General features: G+C 47.3%; 2 protein-coding genes and 1 long non-coding RNA gene across 6 annotated transcripts in view; 2 read left to right on the top strand and 1 right to left on the bottom strand.

The window, feature by feature from the left end:
* The window catches only part of GLB1L2 (galactosidase beta 1 like 2), a 65,596-nt gene extending 50,644 nt beyond the window's left edge, over window positions 1-14,952 (top strand). For both annotated transcript variants that reach the window (XM_083588573.1, XM_083588574.1), the window contains 5 exons: window positions 216-294; window positions 2,738-2,825; window positions 9,074-9,188; window positions 10,462-10,578; window positions 11,709-14,952. In XM_083588573.1, coding sequence (XP_083444699.1) covers window positions 216-294; window positions 2,738-2,825; window positions 9,074-9,188; window positions 10,462-10,578; window positions 11,709-11,795 — 486 coding nt within the window. In that variant the 3' untranslated portion in view covers window positions 11,796-14,952. The remainder of the gene's footprint in view (window positions 1-215; window positions 295-2,737; window positions 2,826-9,073; window positions 9,189-10,461; window positions 10,579-11,708) is intronic.
* A 4,966-nt stretch (window positions 14,953-19,918) lies between these two features.
* Window positions 19,919-21,928, bottom strand: part of B3GAT1 (beta-1,3-glucuronyltransferase 1) — a 61,246-nt gene continuing 59,236 nt past the window's right edge. For all 3 annotated transcript variants that reach the window (XM_083588987.1, XM_083588988.1, XM_083588989.1), the window contains one exon: window positions 19,919-20,027. In XM_083588987.1, coding sequence (XP_083445113.1) covers window positions 19,941-20,027 — 87 coding nt within the window. In that variant the 3' untranslated portion in view covers window positions 19,919-19,940. The remainder of the gene's footprint in view (window positions 20,028-21,928) is intronic.
* On the top strand, window positions 20,025-21,053 carry LOC310750826. Its single transcript, XR_014542314.1, has 2 exons — window positions 20,025-20,156; window positions 20,858-21,053. It is a non-coding gene; the product is annotated as an uncharacterized lncRNA (long non-coding RNA).

Here is a 21,928-nt window from a genome sequence, read left to right on the forward strand (position 1 = left end):
GTAGAGACAGATGGAGCATTTTTACCTACTCAGGGCAAAGACAGATGCAACGTTATTAGAGCAGTGAGGCTGCTCTGGAAATGCTGAGAGCAATCCAATATTAAATCTGTCTTCACCCTAAGAGGCAGAGCAAATTCTCTTCCTGCCCATATTTCTGCATTTCTCTGTATCTCCTTGTTCTTAGATTAGGAACTGTCCTTAATTGTTCCTTGCAGGGATACAGGCAACTCCGGCTCCTTGTTGAGAATCGTGGGCGAGTCAACTACGGGCGCAATCTGAACAACCAGCGGAAAGGTGGGCTGGCCTACTCCCCCTCCCCCTTGTTACATTACTGCTAAATAATCATGTTTTTAGTGGGTTGCTTCACCATTCTTTCCCCCCCCCATTCCGAATATACAATAAGCAGGACTCTATTTAACTCTCTGCTTTTTAAAAAATATATATACCCTCCCCCCCGGTAACTCCAAATTTTTGTGCCAACAGAAACTGAATTCTGTAACCTCTTTAGAGGGAAATGAATAATTTATGCAAATCTTGCATAGTTGCTCTTACTTTGCATAATTTATTCTGCTTCTACTAGTTGCGGGGAACAGCAGGAAATATTTCAAAATTCTGCCCCAAGCCATTGATACCTTAATCTATCTGGCTCCTGAGGTTTCAACAGGTAGTGCTCATGCACTTCGGAGTGTAACTTTGCAGTCAAAAGGACTAGAAACTTGCTTTTAAAAAAGAAACTAAAATCCTTAGCAAGCTGGATTCTGTGCCAAATATGACATTGTGTGTTTTTTCTTCGTTCCCTAAGAATGCCAGCACATACTAGCCCTGTTTGTAATTATCTGAGAGTAACGGGATCGCTGCCTTGTTGTAGTTTGTGTGGTAGGCCACACTGGTTTACCGACAAAGAACTAAGACATAGGAGTTATGACACCCACTGCCACAGTTGGTAGCAAGGGTTATGGAGTTTTTTTGCCATTGAATTACCCTCCACAATAGGTTTTTAAGCAGGGAAGTTAGATGAACAGGTTCTCTAGTAGTAGATTTCCTGCACTAACAGGGTGTTGGATTAGATTACCTTTGAGGAGTCTTCCAACTCCTGTGGATGTCTGTTCAATACAGAAAAAATAGCATTTAAAAAAAATGATCTCCAAGGAAGCACACTCACCAAGTTGACCAAACACAACCCACAGCCGCCACAAAACTAGCAATAGAATTAACACCAAAACCAATTACTAAAGGCCCATAAAACAGAGCCGACTTTGTTTGGAATCTAATGGTTAACAAAGAAGATGCCAGGCAGATCTTTCCTGGGAGGGGAGTTCCTTGACAAGGTTGTGCATAAATGGCCCATTGAAGGTATATTTCTTACCTGAACAATTGTTCAGCATTTCGCCTGCTATTTATTTCAGAGCCGTGTTAGTGCTTCCGAAGCTTTGATTTGGCAGGCATAACACACTTGCTCTTTCACTCCTTTGCTTTCATCACCTTAATGCTTGGTCAGTTGCAGCCAGCTACGGAAACTGATGCATGGGAGATAGGAGAATGGCGAGCCGCATGGAGCCTCTCGCTCGGGGAGTTTGGTACAGCTTGTGTTGCGGTGCCCAGTTTGGTGTGATCTAATGTGCCAGGTTGCTTGTGAGTCTTCTCGAGTGCATTTCTGGAATATCCTTTGCCCGAGTCTGCTTTGGGCACAAACACCCCCTGGCTGGCTGTCCTCTCTCTTTGCCTGCTTCTGTTGTGATTGTGTGGGGTTTGCTGTGGAGCAGGGAGCTGATCTATGGAAGATCCATTCGCACAGTGCTGTACATCATCAGCCAACTCTTCTGCAGCTTGAAAAGCAGGGGATTAGAGGATTTTTTGCCTCATTGCCACAGCCTTTTATGAGAAATCTTTTAATTTATTTATTCTCTTGAACAACATGCAGCCTATTTTCCCATTCTATTTGCACCCAAGCCCCTCACCCCTACCCTTTGTGGGAAGGCTTGTAGCTCTGGTTTGCATGCAGAAGGTCCCAGATTCATCCCCCAGCATCTCCAGGTGGGGGGGGGGGAGAGACTTGTGTCTGACACCCTGGAGATCTGTTGCCCATCGTTGTCAAGAAAACTAAGCTAGATAGGCAAAGGCAAAGCTAGATGGTATGAGGCAGCTTCCTAATGTCCTTTGTGTTCACCTCAGTTACTCCACATCTGCTCTCATCCCTGGGATGCCTTCTTAACATATGTAACCTATAGTCTAAAGACTCCCGGCAAGCATGCAATATCCAGAAATCAAGGTTCAAGTAGCTACAGAACTAACTCCTCGCCGCAAATGGAAATTTGGATGTGTGTTTCTTGAGCAGCTGCCTCTCGCTCTCCCAGTGCTGCCTGGCAAACAGCTTTGGAAATGAAAACAGAGTATGTGTTTTGAGACGCGATGCAGCAATCTGCCAGTTAAAGTGTCAGGGGGCTGGATCAATAATCCCCGCTAGGTGTGTTCAGCCCTTTGGGCTAAAGGAGCTCTTTGGACGGTAGCAATGATTCAGCGACTGGAATCTGGGGAAGCCATTGCAACAAGTGGAATGATTTCTGCCAATATAGTGGAACTTCCCCTCTCTCTTCGATACCAGTAGGGGCCTTACGGGCCCTGATCTTCCTGCAGAGGACAGCTGCTGCTGAGCACAGCTTGCTCATTCCCTCTGCTTCCAGAGTTGATTCATCAGCCTCACTGCTCAGTTCGGCATTTACTCTTGTCTCTCTTGCAGGCTTAATTGGTGATATCTATCTCAACAAAACCGCCTTGAGGAACTTCAAGATTTACAGCCTGGACATGAAACCCAGCTTCATAGAAAGGTTTGTGCAGATACTCAACACCCGCATACCCCGTTGTCACTACTTGTTTCCCTCTTTCCCTTATTTACAACAAATGCATTTGGCAGAGGGACAAGACCTAGTTAGCAACTCCACCTGCCAGGCAAGGCGGCATCTGGTCCTGGAGTGAGCTGGCAAATCATGACCAGGTAGCTCACGAAAACACACAGAGCACTGCAGCAGCCCTTCCTTATCGATGCCTGCATTTCAGGCCTCTTCTTATTTCTGCTCAAGCCTAGCAGCTCAGCTTTGCTCAGTGGTCCCATCAAAACTGTTTGGATGGGTAAAACCAGGGGCATAGTGCTGCTTGTATGTGCGCATGTGCGCCAGGCATGGGCAGAGTGCACTCTCCCATAGGTGGGGGTGGAGCATGCTTGCCCAGTCCTCACCATTGTTGTGTTTTGTGGTCGCCAGCAAAGCAGGGATTCTGTGGAGGGGAGTTCCACAACCTAATGGCGCCTTGCCTGAAGAAGTCCATTCTTTCCATTTAAAAGAAGGAAAGAGAAACCTGAAATTTCTGGGGTACTGAATTCTGTACATGGGACCATGCCAGGCTCCAGGACCAGGAACAAGCCTTGCTAGGGATGGCACAGGCAGCGGCCAGCAAAGCTGGGCAACAGCAAATCCTTTTCTGCCACTAGGCTTCCCTTCTCAAGCTTTCTGCCTTCCAGATAGTTTGGACTACAACTCCCATCAGTGCCAACCCCCCCAATTCTGCCGCTAAACCAGTTATTCCATTTTTTTTCAGTGTGATCCAAGGTCAAAGCACATTTTGCTTTTATTTTGTAAATGCAGCTGGTTTCTTGGCTAAAATCCGAGGGTTGCTTTGGTGGGGAGGGTCTTCCTTTCTCTTTTTTGACCTTTAGGAACTTTGGCGACCGAGTCACAAAGCTCTCCAGAAAGAGATTGTTCCCCTTGCCAGGTTGCAGGTTGTTTAGCTGCAGCTCTCTCTTCTGTTTTTCTGCTGTGAAGGCGCTTGCATTTCCAGGGCCAGCTCCATCAGCCTCCTGTCCCCGCTAGAGTCCTTTGCACTTGCAAGTTCCCAGCAAAAAGTGGGCGGGGGGCGCGAGGGGGAGAGGTGCTGCTCAGCAAGGAAAACCAGATCAGCAAGCAGCACCATCGCAGAACAGGTGTTGACTCTTCGGAAAGGATAAGAAGAAGGTGGAAATCTCTTTGTGGGGTGCCAGAGCGTGCAGCACTGAACCGTGGTTGTCCTGAGCTTAGCTCAGATAATGCCACCGCTGTTCCTGTGACTGTTCCAGGCCAGTAATTCCCCCCGAAACAAAAGGGGCTTATCATCCCACGCAGACTGATAGCATCCTTTAGAGAGGCTTTGTGACCGTGTATTGTTTCTGAAAATCAGTTGCTGGAAGCCACAGGGGGGGAGAGGGCCCTTATACTCGGATCTGGTTTGTGGGTTTTCCACAGCCATTTGGGTGGCCACTGTGAGAACAGAGTGCTGGACTAGATGGCCCATTGGCCTGATCCAGCAGGCTGTTCTTGTGTTCTTCTTCCATTCCCTTTCTAGTCTCCTTTGATCCTTCTTTTTCTGGGGAGTCCTGCCTTGTGCACAATCCATGGCACCTAGGGCAATGTATACAGCAAGCAGGATCAAGTGGTGAGACTTTTCCCAGATTCTGGCATTTTGGGAAGGGGGGTAATGCATGCCTGAATAAAGCTCACTGTGTGCAGAAAAGCAGGCATTGAAGTGAAGGCCCAAGGCAGGCGTTGATCATCATGTGAGCTGCGCACAGGTGGTCTGAAGCGAGCTGCCACCATTCCTGTGGAGCCTCTTTTTATTGAGACAAATATGCAAGCCAGGCAAATACACTTTGGGCTGTGACCTTTACACATCTTCCGTCCCGAGATCGTGGGGTGGTACAAAGCTATTTTGGCACCTGTTCCACAGCGTCATTTCCCCCTTGCACAGTGTATGACGAATGGAGACAAAAGGTCTCTAAGGAAAAAGGTTACAGACAGGACACTGCTGACTGCTGAGACCGCAAAAGGTCAGACACAGGGGACGATGTTCCGACAGCCGTGGCTTGTCTGAGGGGGCATTTTCCCTGCACCCCAGGGTCACGCGTGCAGGCAGACGTGGCTGCCTGCTGGTGGAAAGTGTGCTCCCTCCGGACCTCACTGTCGACCCGGCGATATCCCTACAAGGCATTAAACAGGAAGAATTCAGGCTGGTCGACTCTTTGCTGTACTTAATTTCTATGGACAGCAGCAGAGGCGTAGCATGGTGGGGGCCATGGCCCTGGGCACAATTTTGAGAGGGGGTGCAAACAGGTGCCCCCACAGCAGGCTCCTTCATTGGAGTCTGTCTCCGCACCAGAAAGAGCTGTGTCTTGGGAGCGGCAGAGAGCAGCCCTCCTCGGCTGCAGTGAGGCTTGCCCAGCTGCAGCGGCTCTATTACCAGGTCAGGTCTGACCCGGCGGCGGAGAGCAGGAGAATTGGTAATGCTGCTGCCCACCCTCCTTGGCTGTGAGGCACCTCACCCCCGGCCACAGAAGCTCTGCCTCTGCCTCTGCCACCGTGTCAGGCCTGCCCTGGTGGCAGAAAGCAGGGGAAGAGTGGGTGGCAAAGCTGCCGCCTGCTTTCCTCGGCCATGGGCTGGCTGTGGTAGTTCTGCTGCCGGGTCAGGCCTGACCTGGCAACAGGGAGCAGGAGGAGAGTGGGCAGCAGCTTCCCCATCCCTCTTCTACCCTGAACTGTGGCGTGCAGAGGGCGCCCTCCGCCACCCACGCCCTTGGGCATACACTCTGCCGCTGGGTAGCGGCGATTTACTGGGGGGTGGGTTTAAACGTGCAACTGCTCACCTGTAGCCTGAAGTGGGTGCAGTCTAGGGCAGTGATTCCCAAACCTCCCCTCCACCCCACAGAATCTGAACAATCATTCTGTCCCGATCCTCAGAGATGTTAGTAAAATGAATTTCAAGCAACCTTAGTTATGGATGTTGTTCTTCCTATCAGTCTCCCCTTGAAAACTGATGACAGTCTTCGCAGACCACTTAATGGCTGTTTCTGCCTCTTGTAGCAATTGAAAGCAGCTGTGGTTAACACTGCATGACTTCAAATTGTATTTTGACAGACATGCTGGGGACCACCTGGGTGTAGCTTGTGGGACACCAGCAGCATTTTGGCCTGGGGAAGCTTTCATGTATTCCCTTTGTGGCCCGTCCATTCTCTGGTTTGCTCGGAGTTGGGTACATATTTCCCTCCTGTTTCTGTCCTCACAGCAACCCTGTGAGGTATGTTAGGCTAAGTTGGGGTTGGCATCTTGTGGCTCTCTGGATGCATTAGGCTTCAGCCTAATCTCAAAAGGGCTCTTCAGGCAATCAAGTCTGACCTCTACCAAGAGTGATCTGTCCCTCCTCAAGTCACCTGATAACTGAGAAAGACGGGGGAGGAGGGAGAAGTGGGTGGCAAAAAGAGAGATGAGAGATTCTTAATCTTAGGGTCATGGGTTTGAGGCACATGTTGGGCAAAAGATTTCAGCATTGCAGTGGGGTTGGCCATCATGGTCCCTTCCAACTCTACAATTCTACGATTCTATGAGACAGAGAAGAGACAATTCTGTCCCCTCATTAGTCCTGTTCCCCCCTCCCCCCCGACTGCTGGCGTGACCTGTTTCCAATGATTGTGCCCAAGGAAGCACATCCCTAGGCAGAAAACGTCTCCCTGCTCCTGAGTGAAGAGGGAGTGATTGCCAAAGGTCACCTCTGGCTGAGTGGGAATTTGAGTCCAGTTTATTTCGTCCTAGTTCAGTGCTCTAACCACTGCACAGCACTGCATTTACCTCCCTTTTTTTCCAATGCAGAAAATGGTCTTTGCTTCAAAAGAAAAGAAAATCTAATAGAGAGGGAAAGACCTTTATTGATATTTTAAATGTTTTATTGCACACAGAGTATATCCTTACCACTGTTGTATTGCATACAACACAACAGTGTGTATTGCTTAGTACGTACAGGCTTTACCTTGCTGCCTGGGGCTGGTGAGAGTTGTCATTCACAGCATTTGGAGGGCACCAGGTGGGCAAAACCTGGCTTAGCAGATAAAAATAAAACATTGTTTTAAAACACACACACACACACACCCCTGGTCCTTAGAGAGTTGCACAGGATCAATGTTGAATGTTCTTCCCGGAAAATAGCTCTTACTCAGAGAAGTCCCACCCACCCACGCAGCACGTGTGGATCATCCTGAACAGAACTCAGGCCCCAGTCAATTTTCTTCTCTCCAGAACTATGCTAGATGATCCATTAGCCATTTAAAACCTGTTTGCTTTGCGGACGTATAGGGCAGAGGAGCAATCCCACTGAGCCAGCGATCTCACCTCTCACAGAGCATCTCCCAGTTTGCTGCCGCCGCCGACTTAGCGCATCTGAAGGAAGCCCCTTTATTGGATTAGGGCCCTGGAGTTTGTTACAGCGCTGTCGCCTCTGGGCATGTAAAAGGGGCCTTTTAATAAGACAATATACACAGCCCCAGGGAGCTGGAAGGGATTAGACGGAATGCGAACTGGCATTCCCCGTCTCTCCATAGATGTGCAGTCATCTCGCCTGCCGTCCTTGAGGTTGGGGTTCCTGGTTGGTGAGAAAAGGGAGGTGGAGTTGCCTATCTTGAAAGACTGCTCATCTCATCTCTTGAGCGGTCACACTGGGGCTGCTCTTGATAGCAAGGTGGCAACCTGGAGGTGTGAGCCGGAGGGAATCAGAAATGGGAAAGGTAAAGAGAAAAAACAAAACAAAACCGGTGAGGGTTTGCTTGTCGCAGGATATACGAATCAGCTGAATATTCCTTGTGCAAGGAGGGATGCAGGCGATCATTTTTCATAGCTGTCCTGCTCTGCCAATGCAACAGTGCCTAGAAACCCTAACACGGCTAGATGAGGGCTGAAAGCTGCTGCCTTCCTTGGAGGCAGGTGGTGGGGAGTTGCCGCATCATGGAAATGCCAGTTGTTGAAGCCTTCTCCGAACACTCCCCCTCCTGCAGCTCTTACTCAGCAATTAGCCCTCACTGCAACAGAAGGAGCAAATGGAACCTGCGGCAGGATGTTGTGGTGTGTTCCAGCCAGCTTTCGAATAGGAGCCTTTTCATCCGACACACACACATGATCTCCATCCTTGGAGACTTTTTCTGGCTATGATGGCGTTGGTGTTATTTACTAATTTAATAGTTGCTGGTTTTTGCCACAGCAGCTCAAAGTGATTTACAATATCTTAAGCAAAAACAAACAAACACAAACATATGTTAAAACCAGCATCAAGAAAACCCTGTATTAAAGCATCACACCCACACAAAACGGCCAGAGATAGTTAAAAGCCAACGGCCTGGTTAAAAGGAATGTTTCTGCCTGGCACCTAAAGATATGCAATGCTGGTGCCAGGCAAGCCTCCTGAGGAGACCATTCCAGAAGCAAGGAGCCACCACTGAAAAGGCCTAGCCTCATGTTCTCACCCTACAGACTTCTACAGATGGGGCACACAAAGAAGGGCCCCAGGTGACGATTGCAGGGTCCAGGTTGCTTGATATGGGGAAAGGTGATTACCTTGAGGTATTGGTTTTTAAAGGGTTAAATGAGGGGTGATGGGAAAGGCATGTACCTAAATCCTGGGGTGCTGCTGCGAGTCATAGTGGGCAAGACTGGGCTATATGGAAACATACTTTGACTTGGTATAATAAGATGGTATCTTTATGTTGCTATAATCCTAGAGGGCTCATGTTTGACACTGTCCGCCTTGAATGTGAGCATTTTATATCAGTTGTGGTTGAGGTCCCTTTTCCATTCTGCCCTCCTGAAATTTCCTCATATAGTACAAGGAAGAGCAATTTTAACTTTTGAGAACACATCACCGCCCAATTCTTGCTCCCCCAGATACTTAGCATAAGCTCTTGGGGGCTTGAGCCAAATTTTGTTTTTTTGCTGCTATGAGCCAAATGAGAGCCAGTTCACATAACTGTGGAAAAGTTGATATTCTGTGACTTCCTTTTAGTGTGCTGGGGGGTGACTAGGGCAGGGTGAAGAAGAGGATGTTTGTGACCTTTGATGTGTGGCTGGATCTCAGCTTCCCAAAGTGGACTTGAACCAGGATGCAGCCTCAAAGCATTCACAAGGCAAAATTGCCAACCAGTAAGGCTCTCCCGGCATCAAAACTGGTCCCCAAAATTCTCTATCCTGGGATGCAGCTTCTTCTTTTCTTATCGTCATCTGCTTTCTCCCCGCAGCCTACGTGGGACCACTCCTTGGAGTGCCGTCCCTGACAGCGCAATGGGCCCAGCGTTCTTCCGAGGGACCCTTCAGGTGCAACATATGCCTCAGGACACTTTCTTGAAGCTAGAGGTGAGTTGCTGGATCAGAGGCCTTAAGAAGAGATGCTGGAGAGAAGGGCCTTTGTTGATGAGCCGTTGGGCTTCTTTTTAGACAACAGGGTCCTTGGCAGCAAGAATTGTGTATCCGCTACAGCTAGAGGTGTGCAGAATCTGTTCCTTTATGCCTGCGTGTTTTCGCCTTCCACACTATCATCGTATTGTTGGAAATCTATGCATTTTTTGTGATGCACATCCAAGCCATTGCTGTGCACTGATTAGAACATTATTAGCTGCAGCTGGTTGGATTGTACACCGTGAGCCTCATTCAGAGGAACAGACAACTGAATTTGTTGTGCATTCCACATGAAATCATCTTGTGAGACGTTCTCACCACCTTTTTTTGAGGGATGTGGGAGTGAGGTGCAGGGAGAATCTAGTACAGTAGTACCTCAGGTTAAGTACTTAATTCGTTCCAGAGGTCTGTTCTTAACCTGAAACTGTTCTTAACCTGAAGCACCACTTTAGCTAATGGGGCCTCCTGCTGCCGCCGCGCCACTGGAGCACAATTTCTGTTCTTGTCCTGAAGCAAAGTTCTTAACCTGAAGCACTATTTCTGGGTTGGCGGAGTCTGTAACCTGAAGCATATGTAACCTGAAGTGTATGTAACCTGAGGTACCACTGTATTCACATTCTAAACTCCTTAAGTTGATATTTTTGCTCTACAGTGTACTTAACAGAAAATTGATCTAGGTTTGATTTGATGATAAATCTTCTAAAAGCTTCCACTTTTCTAGGACACTTTCTGAAACATGTAAATGCATTTTTATTTATTCTTGCAGTGGGAATAGGAAAGTGTGGCACCAGTCATGCCCCAAGTGGTCTTGGTGCTTAGCTGAGTAGGCACCCTTATAACTATTTCCTTTTTCCTTTTTCACTTACTTACTGCATTAATATCCCACCTTTCTCTCATGGAGCTCAAGGTGGCATGCAGGACTCTCCCCATCCTCATTTACTACCCACAACAGCCCTGTGAGGTAGGTTAGGCTGAGAAGCAATGACAGGCCACTCAATGAGCTTTGTGGCTTAGTGGGGATTTGAACCCTGGTCTCCCGGGTGCTAGTCTGATTCCCTAACCACTGCACCACATTGGCTCTTTTATGGCAGCATCAAGTTTGGAGAAGGAGGTGGTGAAAGTTTTCTGCCATTTCCCCATATTTGCCTAGGCCATCTGTAGAAATGTTAGCTGCATTCTAGAATGTCCACATATTCTGTTACTGCACTCCTGACCCATCTCTGTTTCCTAGGGTTGGAGCAAAGGTGTCGTCTTTGTCAATGGGCAGAACCTCGGTCGCTACTGGAAAATTGGTCCTCAAGGGACACTCTACCTCCCAGCCACGTGGCTCCAGCAAGGGCACAATGAGGTGGGTTGCCCGACTGGTGCCCACAAAGCCTGTAATAACCTACCTTGGCAGGTACCAGGGGTAGGTCAAACGCCTCGCCCTCCAGATGATATTGGACTGCAGCTCATATCAGCCCTACCAAAATGGCTGATGGTCAGATATCATGTATTTGTTTAGCAATATTTTGTATACCGCTTAATCGAAAAGTATCTCTAGTATAGAATATATTCATTAAAAACAGCAACGAAAGCAGGACTTTAAAACTCGTGGATATAGTCATAGTGATCAAAGTGCAGATAAAATAAAAACAGTTTTAAAGGGGAAGTGTGCATGATAAAAAACAGCTCCGAGTTAAGCTCACATTTTAAAAAATATATCTATGGCATGTGATTAGCATTTGCGCAAAAGGTTGATCCTTTGTTGCTGAAGCAGCAGAGGAGCATGGAAGGCTAGGAGTGGACTCTTAATTAGGGAAGAATTATGAACTCTCTTAGTTCATGAGGTTGTTTATGTTTTATGCTTCTGGGTGTAAATCTGAGAAATGTGCCCTATAACATAAAGGATGTGTGCGAACAACAGAAAAGAAAGCTGGTTTCTTTTATTGCATTTATATCCCACGCTCCCTCCAAGGAGCTCAAGGTGGTACACATCATTCTTCCTCCTCCCTTATTTGTTCTCACATCAACCCTTTGAGGGAAGTTAAGCTGCAAGACTATGACTAAGGTCCCTCAGTGAGTTTAATGGCGGAATGAAGTTTTGAACCCAGGTTTCAAAGCCTAGGCACCTGAATTAGATCTGCAGAAGTACTTTTCCCTTATGTGTGATCAATGCCCTAGAGAAGCCAATTCCCTCCAGGTTTATTGCTTCCAGGGCATGCATAGAGTTTGCAAGGAATGATGGGAGGAGGAGAACGCTGGCCTGTCCACCCTTCACCATGACTTCACTGTCCCTGAGGAAAATGTGGGGAATGTGCTTGTGAAAGTTTAGAAGTACACGAACCACATGGAAGTATTCTAGCTCTTACTGATCCCAGCAGATATGCCAATTTGTCAGATGCCAATGACAACAACTACTACTTTGTATGAATGCAGAGTCAAGAGTATTCCGTTACTTGTGTCAAACTGTTCCTTTTCTTTCCATTTCCTTCTCAGATCATTATTTTTGAAGAGCGTGCTGCAGGCCGAATCATCCAGTCCACGGACTTGCCTTTCCTCGGACGGAGCCAGTATGTGGGCTGAACCAGGACAGGGGGTGGGGGGCTTATCCCTGACTGCTTCACCCCCCACCCCAGCTGGTTCATTTGAGGGCATGCGTCTTAAATGGATTTGTGGGAGGGAGGCAGGGAGGGCTTGGATTCAGGGAAGGCTCCACTTCTTCCTCCAAATCCTTGTGAAAGGCTTGCCTCCCCCCGTCTCCATCGATGAATTTCCAGGGCGTGGGTGGAGTCTGGTTGCTGAATGCTCACACTGTGGATGAATTTAAGAGGCTGGCTTCAAACACTGGAAGCAGGGAGGAAATCCAACGTATCTAGGAGTCCTTCCCTAGAGGAGTTCAGCTCTGCTGCTGGTTCTCTTGCCCTGGCTGGAACAAAAAATGCGGAGAATCTCTCTGCGGGATCAGTGTGCAAGGCCTGTCAGGGATCCACTGGATTCAAGAAGCTGATCCACAAACAATTCGGCTTGAGTTGGACATCTTTTTGTTCTCTTTGACACCTGCAAGTAGCCGACCTCTCCGCTCGTCTGCTGGGATTTTCATACAATTGAAGACCTCCTTACTGTGAAGAAAAGGGAATCTTTTTATTACTATTCCATTTTTAGTCTCCCAGTGTGGTCGTTTGGCTGGGTAGGACGGCACTTTTCACAATTTTTGCATTAGTCTAAGAGTTCAAGCCAAGGCATCTTTTATTGTTAACCCAAAAGGCACCCTACTAGTTGCTTTCAGTTTGGTCCTTTAAATGCCAGCCATGGCTGGGGAGTCCCGTGAAAGCCATATTGAAGTGGGTGAAGGTTCCACATTCGCAGCATGCCGTGAACCTGCATGCTTTCATTTGCAGTTCGAACAAGAGGGTGCCAAGAACTCTTGCCGCTGGGGGCATGGAGCACCTAACACTATTGCTGTAACTCCAGGGGCCCCTGCCTAGGTGGATCCCTGCCATTGCACTGAGAACCTCCACAGCCCTGCGACAAATTCCTGCAGACACTGACAGGCATGGGTGTGTGGGGATTTCCCCCCCCCCCAGTTGCTGGCGTCCCTTAGAAACACAACACCGAGTCATTGCCATGGGGCACCCCCCTCACAATGGTGAATGTAACGCAATTGGCAGATCTTGCAGAGCCCCAAAAGGAGACTGAGGAAAAGAGGAGGGGGTCGTTGTAGCAAAGAGATGCACTCAGTAAAATCAAAGTCCGCACATACAGTCTTGGGAACTAGTGCAGCGATCCTGTAGTTTTAGCATTCTGTGGGTGGGATTTGTATCAACTGTTGCTCTCTACTTAGGGGAACTTTAAGAGCCCATCTACACACTTCACCAAATGGTGGTGGTGGAGACTGTACCACTTCAGAATTCAGGGGTCTGTGTGTGCGTGCCGTATTTTTTTGAACAATCTCCCTGCATGTGGTAAACTTGGGCAGCTGGCAGTAGCTACCTTAACCATTCTCTCTTTACCATATCACAGACATTTGCCATGCAGGGAAGCCTTCTGAAATATCAACCACCACCATCCTAGACACATCCTGGAATTATACTACCTTGGATGGTTGGGGAGAATCTGTGGTCCACCAGACATGGCTGGGCTACAGCTCCCATCATCCCTTGCCACAGGGGCCGGTTGGGAGCTCAGCAACGTGCAGAAGGCCGCAGCTTCCCCATCCCTGTTGCAGTGCAGAAGCTGTAAACGGCTGCTTTCTGCATAGTCCTCAGGGTTGTCTCCTGCATCATGGGAGTGAGAGCCTGTGTTTCTTTGTAACCAGAATACCTTTCTGGCTCCTGTTGGCACCAGTGTGGGGCTCTAGCAGCACTGGACATCTGGAGAGTCAACTAGAAAGAGCGGATGCTTCATCTTTGCAGCACAGTGCCCCCCCTTTGTTTCCAAATGTTTAGCTTGAGAAGGCAATGCAAGGGAGAGGTGGACTGCATTTGCAGCCGGGACACCTGACATTTTTGCATTTTGTAGCTGGAACACCGGCCTTAAAAAAGGGAAGACTCTGAAAAGGTGTAATGCTTCATCCACACTCTTTTTAGAGGCCTGCTTCTCTCCCCACCCTTTCCAAAAACCGCCCAAAAGCTTCTCAGTTTCATCTTTCATGGTTCATAATCAAACACTGCAGCAGCCGCAACCAGGAACCCGTATTAGTGACCGTTTGGGGAGTATTCCCTTCTGCTCGGATGACATCTCTTGGTGGTAGCTTGCAACAGACTGCATTTTCCAAGCTGCCTCTCCCCTGCTCCAAATTGGAAAAAAAGGAGGGAATTTGGCACCCAACTTCCCAAATGCTGCTTAAGAAAAAATGGATTTGGCACCCGGTCTCCCAGCTGCTGGTTGGGTCAGGCCATTTCAAGAAGCCATTTAACCACAGCCCCCTGGCTCCACTTCCCTTCCTAAGCATTGCCTCCCCAGCGACTGCAGGCGTGAGAGATTTCAAGGGGCTTCTGGCTGTTAAAAACCATATTTAATTTTATTTAAGAAATTAAATACAGTTGGATTAAAACAGACAGTGCAGCTGTAAAAAGAAAAGAAAAGAAAAAAGAAGAACAAAATCAAACCCAGCATCCTCCATCTGTACCTCTTGCTGCTCACCATCCCAGCTCTCAGAGCCAACGTGCCCCTTTTTGCATCCATGTCCAAGGCCCGAGTCCCCACTGTCAACAAAGAGCAACTTTGCAAGAAACAAGCAAAAAGGATGGGAGTTCCTTGGGATGCATCCTGTTGATTCCTTTATTTATTTTCTCCATGATTTGCGGCAGCCTGGCAGGGTTATTGTTTTGCCGTAAATAAAACAGACACATGCAAATAGGAGAGGACAGCCATTGGAAACAACTCCTGTGTTGTAAAATCTAAAATCTGCTGGGTTTTGTTTTTTTTAAAAAAAAATTAAGCAAAATGCCTCTCGATTCCTCCCCACCCTCCTTTTGTAAGCTAGATCTGGGCTGTGTTTTAATTTTATGAAGGCTAGGGGCTCCTCATCACAGAGGGGAAGCCTACATGAGCAGTTCTGCTGGACGTTCAGATTTCGCAACTGTTGAGTTTTGGATTTTAGTAAAATAAAAAAATAAAAAGGCAGAGTTTTTCATAGTTGGAAACAAAAGAGCCTTCTTGGTTTAAAGGCTTGTTTGTTGTTTTCCCCCCAGTTGATTGTTTTCATAAATAGTGCCATAAATGGAAAAAAAACCCTAAACTTGCCTTTTCATTTATTATTATTTTAAATATCAGGAACTGTATAGAGATCTGTCATTAGTCCAAAGAGCGGTTTGGTTCCACACTGTCTATGCATCTTAGCTAATTAGGGTTAAGGGTTTTAAAAAGTGCATTTTCCTGTACAGGGTTATTTTCCTGTAGCTAGCAGATACCATTGTGCTTTTGAAATAGATCAAATACCATCACAAAATATCATTTTGATATTTTTTTTTTAAGGAAAGTGAAGAGACAGTGAGGGCACCTTGTACATGAATGTATTTATGAAGAAAATTTGAAGGGGGCAGGCAGAATGGGTGGATCTTTCTTTGGTCTTTTACATTTTCAGGGGATTAACACAGTCTGTATCCACAGGGCAATGCATTTCAGCCACAGATAACTTTCCATACAGCCCCTCCTACTCTCATCACCCAACTCTTCCCCTCCCCATAGTATGGATGGCTATTTGACCATCCATAAGTAGGGCTGCACCGAGTCATGGGAATCTGCCTCTGTAATTCAGGAAGTGGAACTCTTAGCACCAATACGAACTGCCTGTAGACCATTTGGTCAAGTTGTTCCTGGACTGTGCCACTTTAGAAAGCAGGTGCAGAAATCTGGTTGTCGTTCCCACATAAGAGCCATACATTCCCCAAATACACTCCACGTAGAAAATCAGATGTTCAGGAAGAAGCCAGTTTTCTTTGCGCAGGGGTTTTGTGTGTGTTTGGTGGCTGAGCCCTACCTCATTTTCAATTTGACATGGTCTATAGTCCAGGGCCATGGGCTCTGCTGTGTTTGGAGTCCAGCACTCGCTGCTGATCTTTGGCCAATGCAGGAGCAATGTTGAACTGGCTTCATCTGAGCAGATTCAAAGAGAGGCATAGTCAGAGGATAAACGTGTTGTGTTCCCCCCACTTTTTATGACTTGTTTCTCTCGAAAAGCAATAGTTGCACATAACCAAAAACTTGCATTTTATTTGCTCCCCAAATCAGCCCACCACCCCAGTGCAGATCAGAACACCCCTTACTTGTCAGTACATTTCCATGATTCTTGATTCACTCTGACCTTGTGACACTGGCTCCAACAGGCAGAATAAAGAGACCCAAGGAACAAAAAAGCCTGCCACTCATTTCTCACATTAATTGTTTGAGGATTCTGCTGGCCTTTGCGGCATGAAAGTTAGAAACAAATTAAGAAAGGTAATTGTTTTTCGGTGAACCAACCAGCTGATCTGTCTTAAAAATAAAGCGCCGTACTTCTAACTCTCATTGTATGAGATAGGCAAAGGAACACCCATCTCCGCTGAGATTTGGCCAACTTTCCTTCATATAAGGGCCACACAGAAATGTATCCCGGTTAAGCAAAAGCAAGACTCTGTGCTGCAAAAATGCCCATTTTTGAACAATGGTAACAAGTACGTTTTGAAATGGAGTGGTCCACATTAGTGCCACAGGGCACCACAGTCTGATGTTTGTTCTTGCCTATTTCCAGAGCATTAAAAAAATGCTTTGATCTATGGAACTCTGTACTGTAGCACTTCAGAATAGAGGTATGTTGGTATGGTTGAGCAGTCCTCTACATAATACTGTCCCTGCATGTAGGACATTAAACACATGAGATAAAAATTCATTGTAGCCAACTCCCCAATGTGCCAGCTTGCCAAATGCAGGGAGGTTTTTGTTTTGTTTTGTATAGGGGGATGTTTAGGGTCCCACACTCTAAATCTGAAGTGGTACAGACCTGAGTCGGCTTGCCTTGAAAGATGTTTGCACCAGCCCTCCACCACAAAACATGCATATTTGCATTGCAGAAGTCAGGATTAACAAACTAAGTATTTGCCATTGGCCTGTGTCTTCTTGGCCCTCATTTGCTTTTTGACTTGATGACCAACATATATAGGCCAGAAATCCAGCTGCAAGTTGGTCCAAAGGGTTATGTGATCATTGTGCAATGCCCAGAACATAAATACAGGTTTCCTTTTGTCTACTCAAATGAGGGGTGAGCTGAAATAGCCTCCCCAATCTGCCACCCCTGTTCACAAGGTCAGCCAGTTCAGTGGTTTTCAAAGCATCACACATGGCTTTGGGCAGCGTTGACTGATGCCCATTAAGACAGGGAGAAAAGCAGGGAGGCCAGCAATAAGTGGAGCCAGAGTCATTGTCAGGCAGGGCCCTCCCCCCTCTGGCTGCCTGTGTGCAGACATGTTGGTAGGGCAGTGACTCATTTCTCCTAATGGGAGTAGCTTCAACATCACAAAGTTGGAAAACAGACTGGAGGATGCACCCAAAATCAGTGCCATATGTTCTGAAGACCTTTAGCAAGAAACTAGTGATATGAAGAAACCTGCTCCCATTTTTTTCTCTACACCCTAGAAAGTTACAAGTGGGATCAAACCAGTATTTTCAGCCCATTGTTGGGAAAGATCTGCTGTACGGTTTGTTGCTGGGGACGTGGTGGTGGTGGTCAGCTCACAAGCCTTATCCTAACCCGCTTGAGGTTGACACGAATACAGTGGTACCTCGGGTTACACACGCTTCAGGTTACAGACTCCGCTAACCCAGAAATAGTGCTTCAGGTTAAGAACTTTGCTTCAGGATGAGAACAGAAATCGTGCTCTGGCGGCGCGGCAGCAGCAGGGGGCCCCATTAGCTAAAGTGGTGCATCAGGTTAAGAACAGTTTCAGGTTAAGAATGGACCTCCGGAACGAATTAAGTACTTAACCCGGGGTACCACTGTATGGGGAAAACCTGATGCCTTGAGTGATGTGTGCAGTGAGATGGGCCCAGTTTAGACGGGTCAGGCAAATGATCCACAAAGGAAGTTGGTCAGAGATGCCTTGATCTAGGTCAGTGGTTTCCAATTAGGGGCTCAGGGGTCCGTGGCCGCAGCCTCATCCCTTGCCTCCCCCCCCCCAATTTATGTTGTTTTTTGCATGGTAATGCCACAAATGTTATGGTCTGTTTTAGAGCTGTGCGATTTTTCAATATATTGGCCAAAATCCAGTTTGAAACAACACCGCGATAACAATTTTTGCCCGGAAATACACAGGAATATATCACTCCTTGCGTTAGGGAGAGCAGGGCAACCAACTTCAAGGCACTGCCAATATCGCACGATGATCTCAGCTGATAACACTGCCGATCTGAGCTGCCTTCCCTCACACTGAGGGAAAACGGGGCAGTGGATTGCGAGGCGCTGCTTTCCCCACATGTTGACCGGACAGCTGGTCGCCCTCCCTTCAAGGCACCGTGGCAGTACCTTCCCCTGGCAGTTAGGTGGAGCAGCTTTTCTCAGTCAGGAGGAAAACAGCAGCAGCCACAGTGGATGTGCATCTTCGCTGGTGCCATCGCTGGCTGCCCCACTGAGGGCAGCTTGATACACCCCCATCCTCATTCCCTCCCCCCAAGCCATGTGGTAAAGGTGACTCGCTTCCTCTCCTCCCCCCCATCCGATCTCCGTGACTGCTCCTTCCCTCATCCCCATGCCTGATCTCCAATTTCAGATATCATGATATATCAGAATATCGCAATGTTTAGCTGCTGATGTATCACAGTGTTGAAAAACGGATATCACTTAGCTCTAGCCTGTTTCTTAGTATACCTAAAACCCTCTGCACTTTTTGTTCACGAAATTGCTTTGGAGAAGTAACTACCACAGAGTTATCAAAATTTTCAAAAGTAGGGGGTCCATGGCTTGGCTTTTGAAAAATAAGGTGTCCTCAGTAATTAGCTAATTGGGAAGCACTGATCTAGGTTGTGTAGCATTAGCCAGGACCTGGGGGGGGGGCAAGGACACAACCTCTTCAATCCTCTTGGAGCAGGGGAGAGAGGTACGGATTGCAGGAAAGGGGCCCAGATGGTTATTTGCTAGTTTAAAATTAGCCTTCTTTTTCCTACTTCCCTTTCCCCCACATCATGGCCAAACGCTGCCATCTTTTACAGCATAATAAATATAATTTAAGAGCAAAGGTGCCACTGCCAAAGGCAGTGTTCCTCTCAAAGTAGAGATCTCTTTTCCCCGGTTGTGCCCAAGTATGTAGTTCATGCCTGCTAGGATGGGGACGGGAGAGACGAATTCATCAAGGGTGAAAATGGCAACCATTGTCCTTATCAATATCCTTTGGAAGTCCGCCCACTGGTCTGATCCTTGACTCCTGAAGGGAGCTTCCCGGGCAGGCATTCTTTTGCCTTCATCGTCCTTGCCTTCCATCCGCACAACCTGCGAGGCTCTGCACTTTGGACCAAAAGTGATGCCAACTCCATGACTTCTGTGCTTTTTCTTTAAAACAAAAAAACAAAAACAAACTGGTTTGTCTCCAGAGGGTCAGTTGTGTTGTTTTCCTTCTTCATTCAAGAGTCTACGAGGAAGTTCAGTTAAGTCTGAGCAGTTTCGGTCAGTTTGAGAGTAACTGAGCTGAATAGCCAGTCTATTCGACGTATCCAGGCTGTTCTTGGAGGCTGGCTGGCTCAAGGACTTCGCGAGAGGGAAGAGGCTGCAGATTAAAACATCAGCTTGAATGTCACAGATTTGCCTCTCAAGGGCAAGATGCTGTTCTTTTGCTTCTGACCAAACCTTATATTTAAGTATTATTTTATCAAGTCTTTGGCTAGAATGACACCTCAACAGAACCTTGACGTTCCTAAATGAAAATGGGAGCTTTTTGCCATATTCTAACAATTTGTACCACCATAATGCCACAATGCTATGCATTTCCTTCCCCGCCCTCACCAACCAGCAAATGGGAAAACACATCACTGTGGCCGAATGACACCATATATATATTTATGTTTTTAAAAATGTGTACCCTGCTTTCCCCCATGTGTCTCAAAGCAGCTTGCAGGGTTAAAAACACACCTTTTTAAAACTAAGTTGTGCTAAACATTACAAAGGAGATAGTGAAACTGAGACCCACAGCTAATGGTTTGTGAATGTAGGAATTCTAAAAAATGATACCTGCTATTTGTTTTCTCTCTTTTTGCAACACAATGTCAAATTTCCACGTTTGGATCTGTGAAGCCTTTTTTCCCCTCGTTCACCAGCACGGGTTTCTCCGTCCTTGTGTGCCAAACAAGGATCTGCATGAGAAGAAGGGAGGAAAGAAGTTAGATCTCTATCACCTGAACATTAGCAAACCAGCAGCACAGCTAACCAAATCCCCCAGAGGCTAAGTCTCAAATTCCCCAAGTCTCAAAACCTTGGAGTTTGTTGGTGAAAAGCCTTATGGGGTTTTTCCCCTCCTTCCTCTTCTGTTTCTTGTGAGCCAATAAGACAGGGAAATGGAGCATGGGCAGAAATGACCCATTTTATGGCATCGTGTTTCAGGGCATTAACCCCATCCTTCAGCACACTTGCTGACTGACCTGTGCACTTGTCTTATCAACAGTCACAATCCTTGGGCTTATCCATCTTTTTGCCAGTCCTTACATTTTCCTGTGACGTGTGATTTGCTGTAGAGACACCAGCTACCTTTTCAGTGGAGGTATGAGAAAATACCCTCCTTGAACCCATTCTCATGTAAGCTTGCCCAAAGGCTAGGGAAGATCTGTGCAACTGGCGACCCAATGAGCCAGATGTGCTGCTAGCCATGATTTGGGGCCTGACAGATGCTTGGCAAATTGCTCTCCCCTTGTTTTTTCAGTTCCAGATATACAGCAGAAAAAGGGGGGGGGGAGCCTCTGAGGGCTGAACTGAACGACTAAGCCACCAGCTGCCGATCTCTCCTGTACCTGAATCATTTGTGCAATTGACAGATCAGGTTGACTTGATCCATCTCTAGTGGAGTTTTAATTGTGCTCAGACCTGCTGGTCTCTAGCATTAGATGCTGTCACTCCAAGTGCAAGATCTGTTGAACCCATTTTTGTATTCAAGTTACCAGATTAAGACGCACAGTCATCTCTCCACCAGATTGCTGCTTCTGAGCTGCTAAGGTTGTCCGTGTTCTGCAGTGCAGACCAGCCCAGTTACCTGTGTCCAAGTAATGGTTGAGAAAATTGGTGCAAGTTTCCCTAAAGTGGCAGACTTATCAACAAGATCTGCTCCAGAAACAAGAGTTTGATTGGCAGTGTGTCTATGGTTAAAAATAAAATGGACTCCTCTCATAGTCTCTTGCGGAAATGAATTGGAATGTTGCACACACAGGAAGGAATGTATTTCTGTATTATTTCTCTCTCTCATATAGCAGGAGTGGGAACCTCCAGCCTGGGGGCAGAATGCGGCCCTCCAGGTCCCTTTGCTTGGCTCTCTAAACTCTTCCACAGGCTGAAAAGGATTTGTCGCCCCCTCTTGTACATCATGCTGGCTGCAGGTGTAAGAGCAGCGGATGCCAGGTACCAAATGTTGCTTTTTGCCAAGCAGGAGCGTAACCTCCCTGGGCTCCATTCTCAAACTCGGCAAACTCCCTCCCTAAGCAAAGGTCTGTGCCCAGTGACTCCTTTGTTTAAAGGTTCCTTCTCCCCCTGCTCTTTCTGTCTGTTGCCACCAGCGTGGCCCTTTGGAGAGAAACCCTCCCGTTCCCCTTCAGCTCTTCCTCTTGACGCTCCACACCTCGTCCTGTTGCCATGACAATGAACTGCATGTTCAATCGATCCCATTTTATGCTCAAAGCTGTAGGCTCCTTTTACTGCCTGGCAAGAAAGATGGCCTGGCTGTCTGGAAACGGGAGTCAGGGCTGCTTATGGAAGATGAAAGGATTTCTGCTGGCTTGTGGGGCAGACCCTCCTCCTTCCCCCTTTCCCAACTTTTGATACAGGGTCCCCCCCCCATCTCAATTAAAATGGAAGGTGCACTTCGCTCTGCAAGAGAGGTGTTCTCAACTGGCCTGTGGAACAGAAGGCAGGCCTCCCTCCTTCCAGTCACATACACTGTGGTTCATAAACATGGGTTTTTGCCCTTGTCTTATGGCTTAGGCCCAGGCTCAGGCTGTGCTGCAAACTGCAAAAAGATAATTTGTTTTGTTTGTTTTTGGCCTTTGGGACC

Source organism: Podarcis filfolensis, assembly GCF_964270895.1.
Source record: "Podarcis filfolensis genome assembly, chromosome: 15".
Classification (NCBI taxonomy): Eukaryota; Metazoa; Chordata; class Lepidosauria; order Squamata; family Lacertidae; genus Podarcis; species Podarcis filfolensis.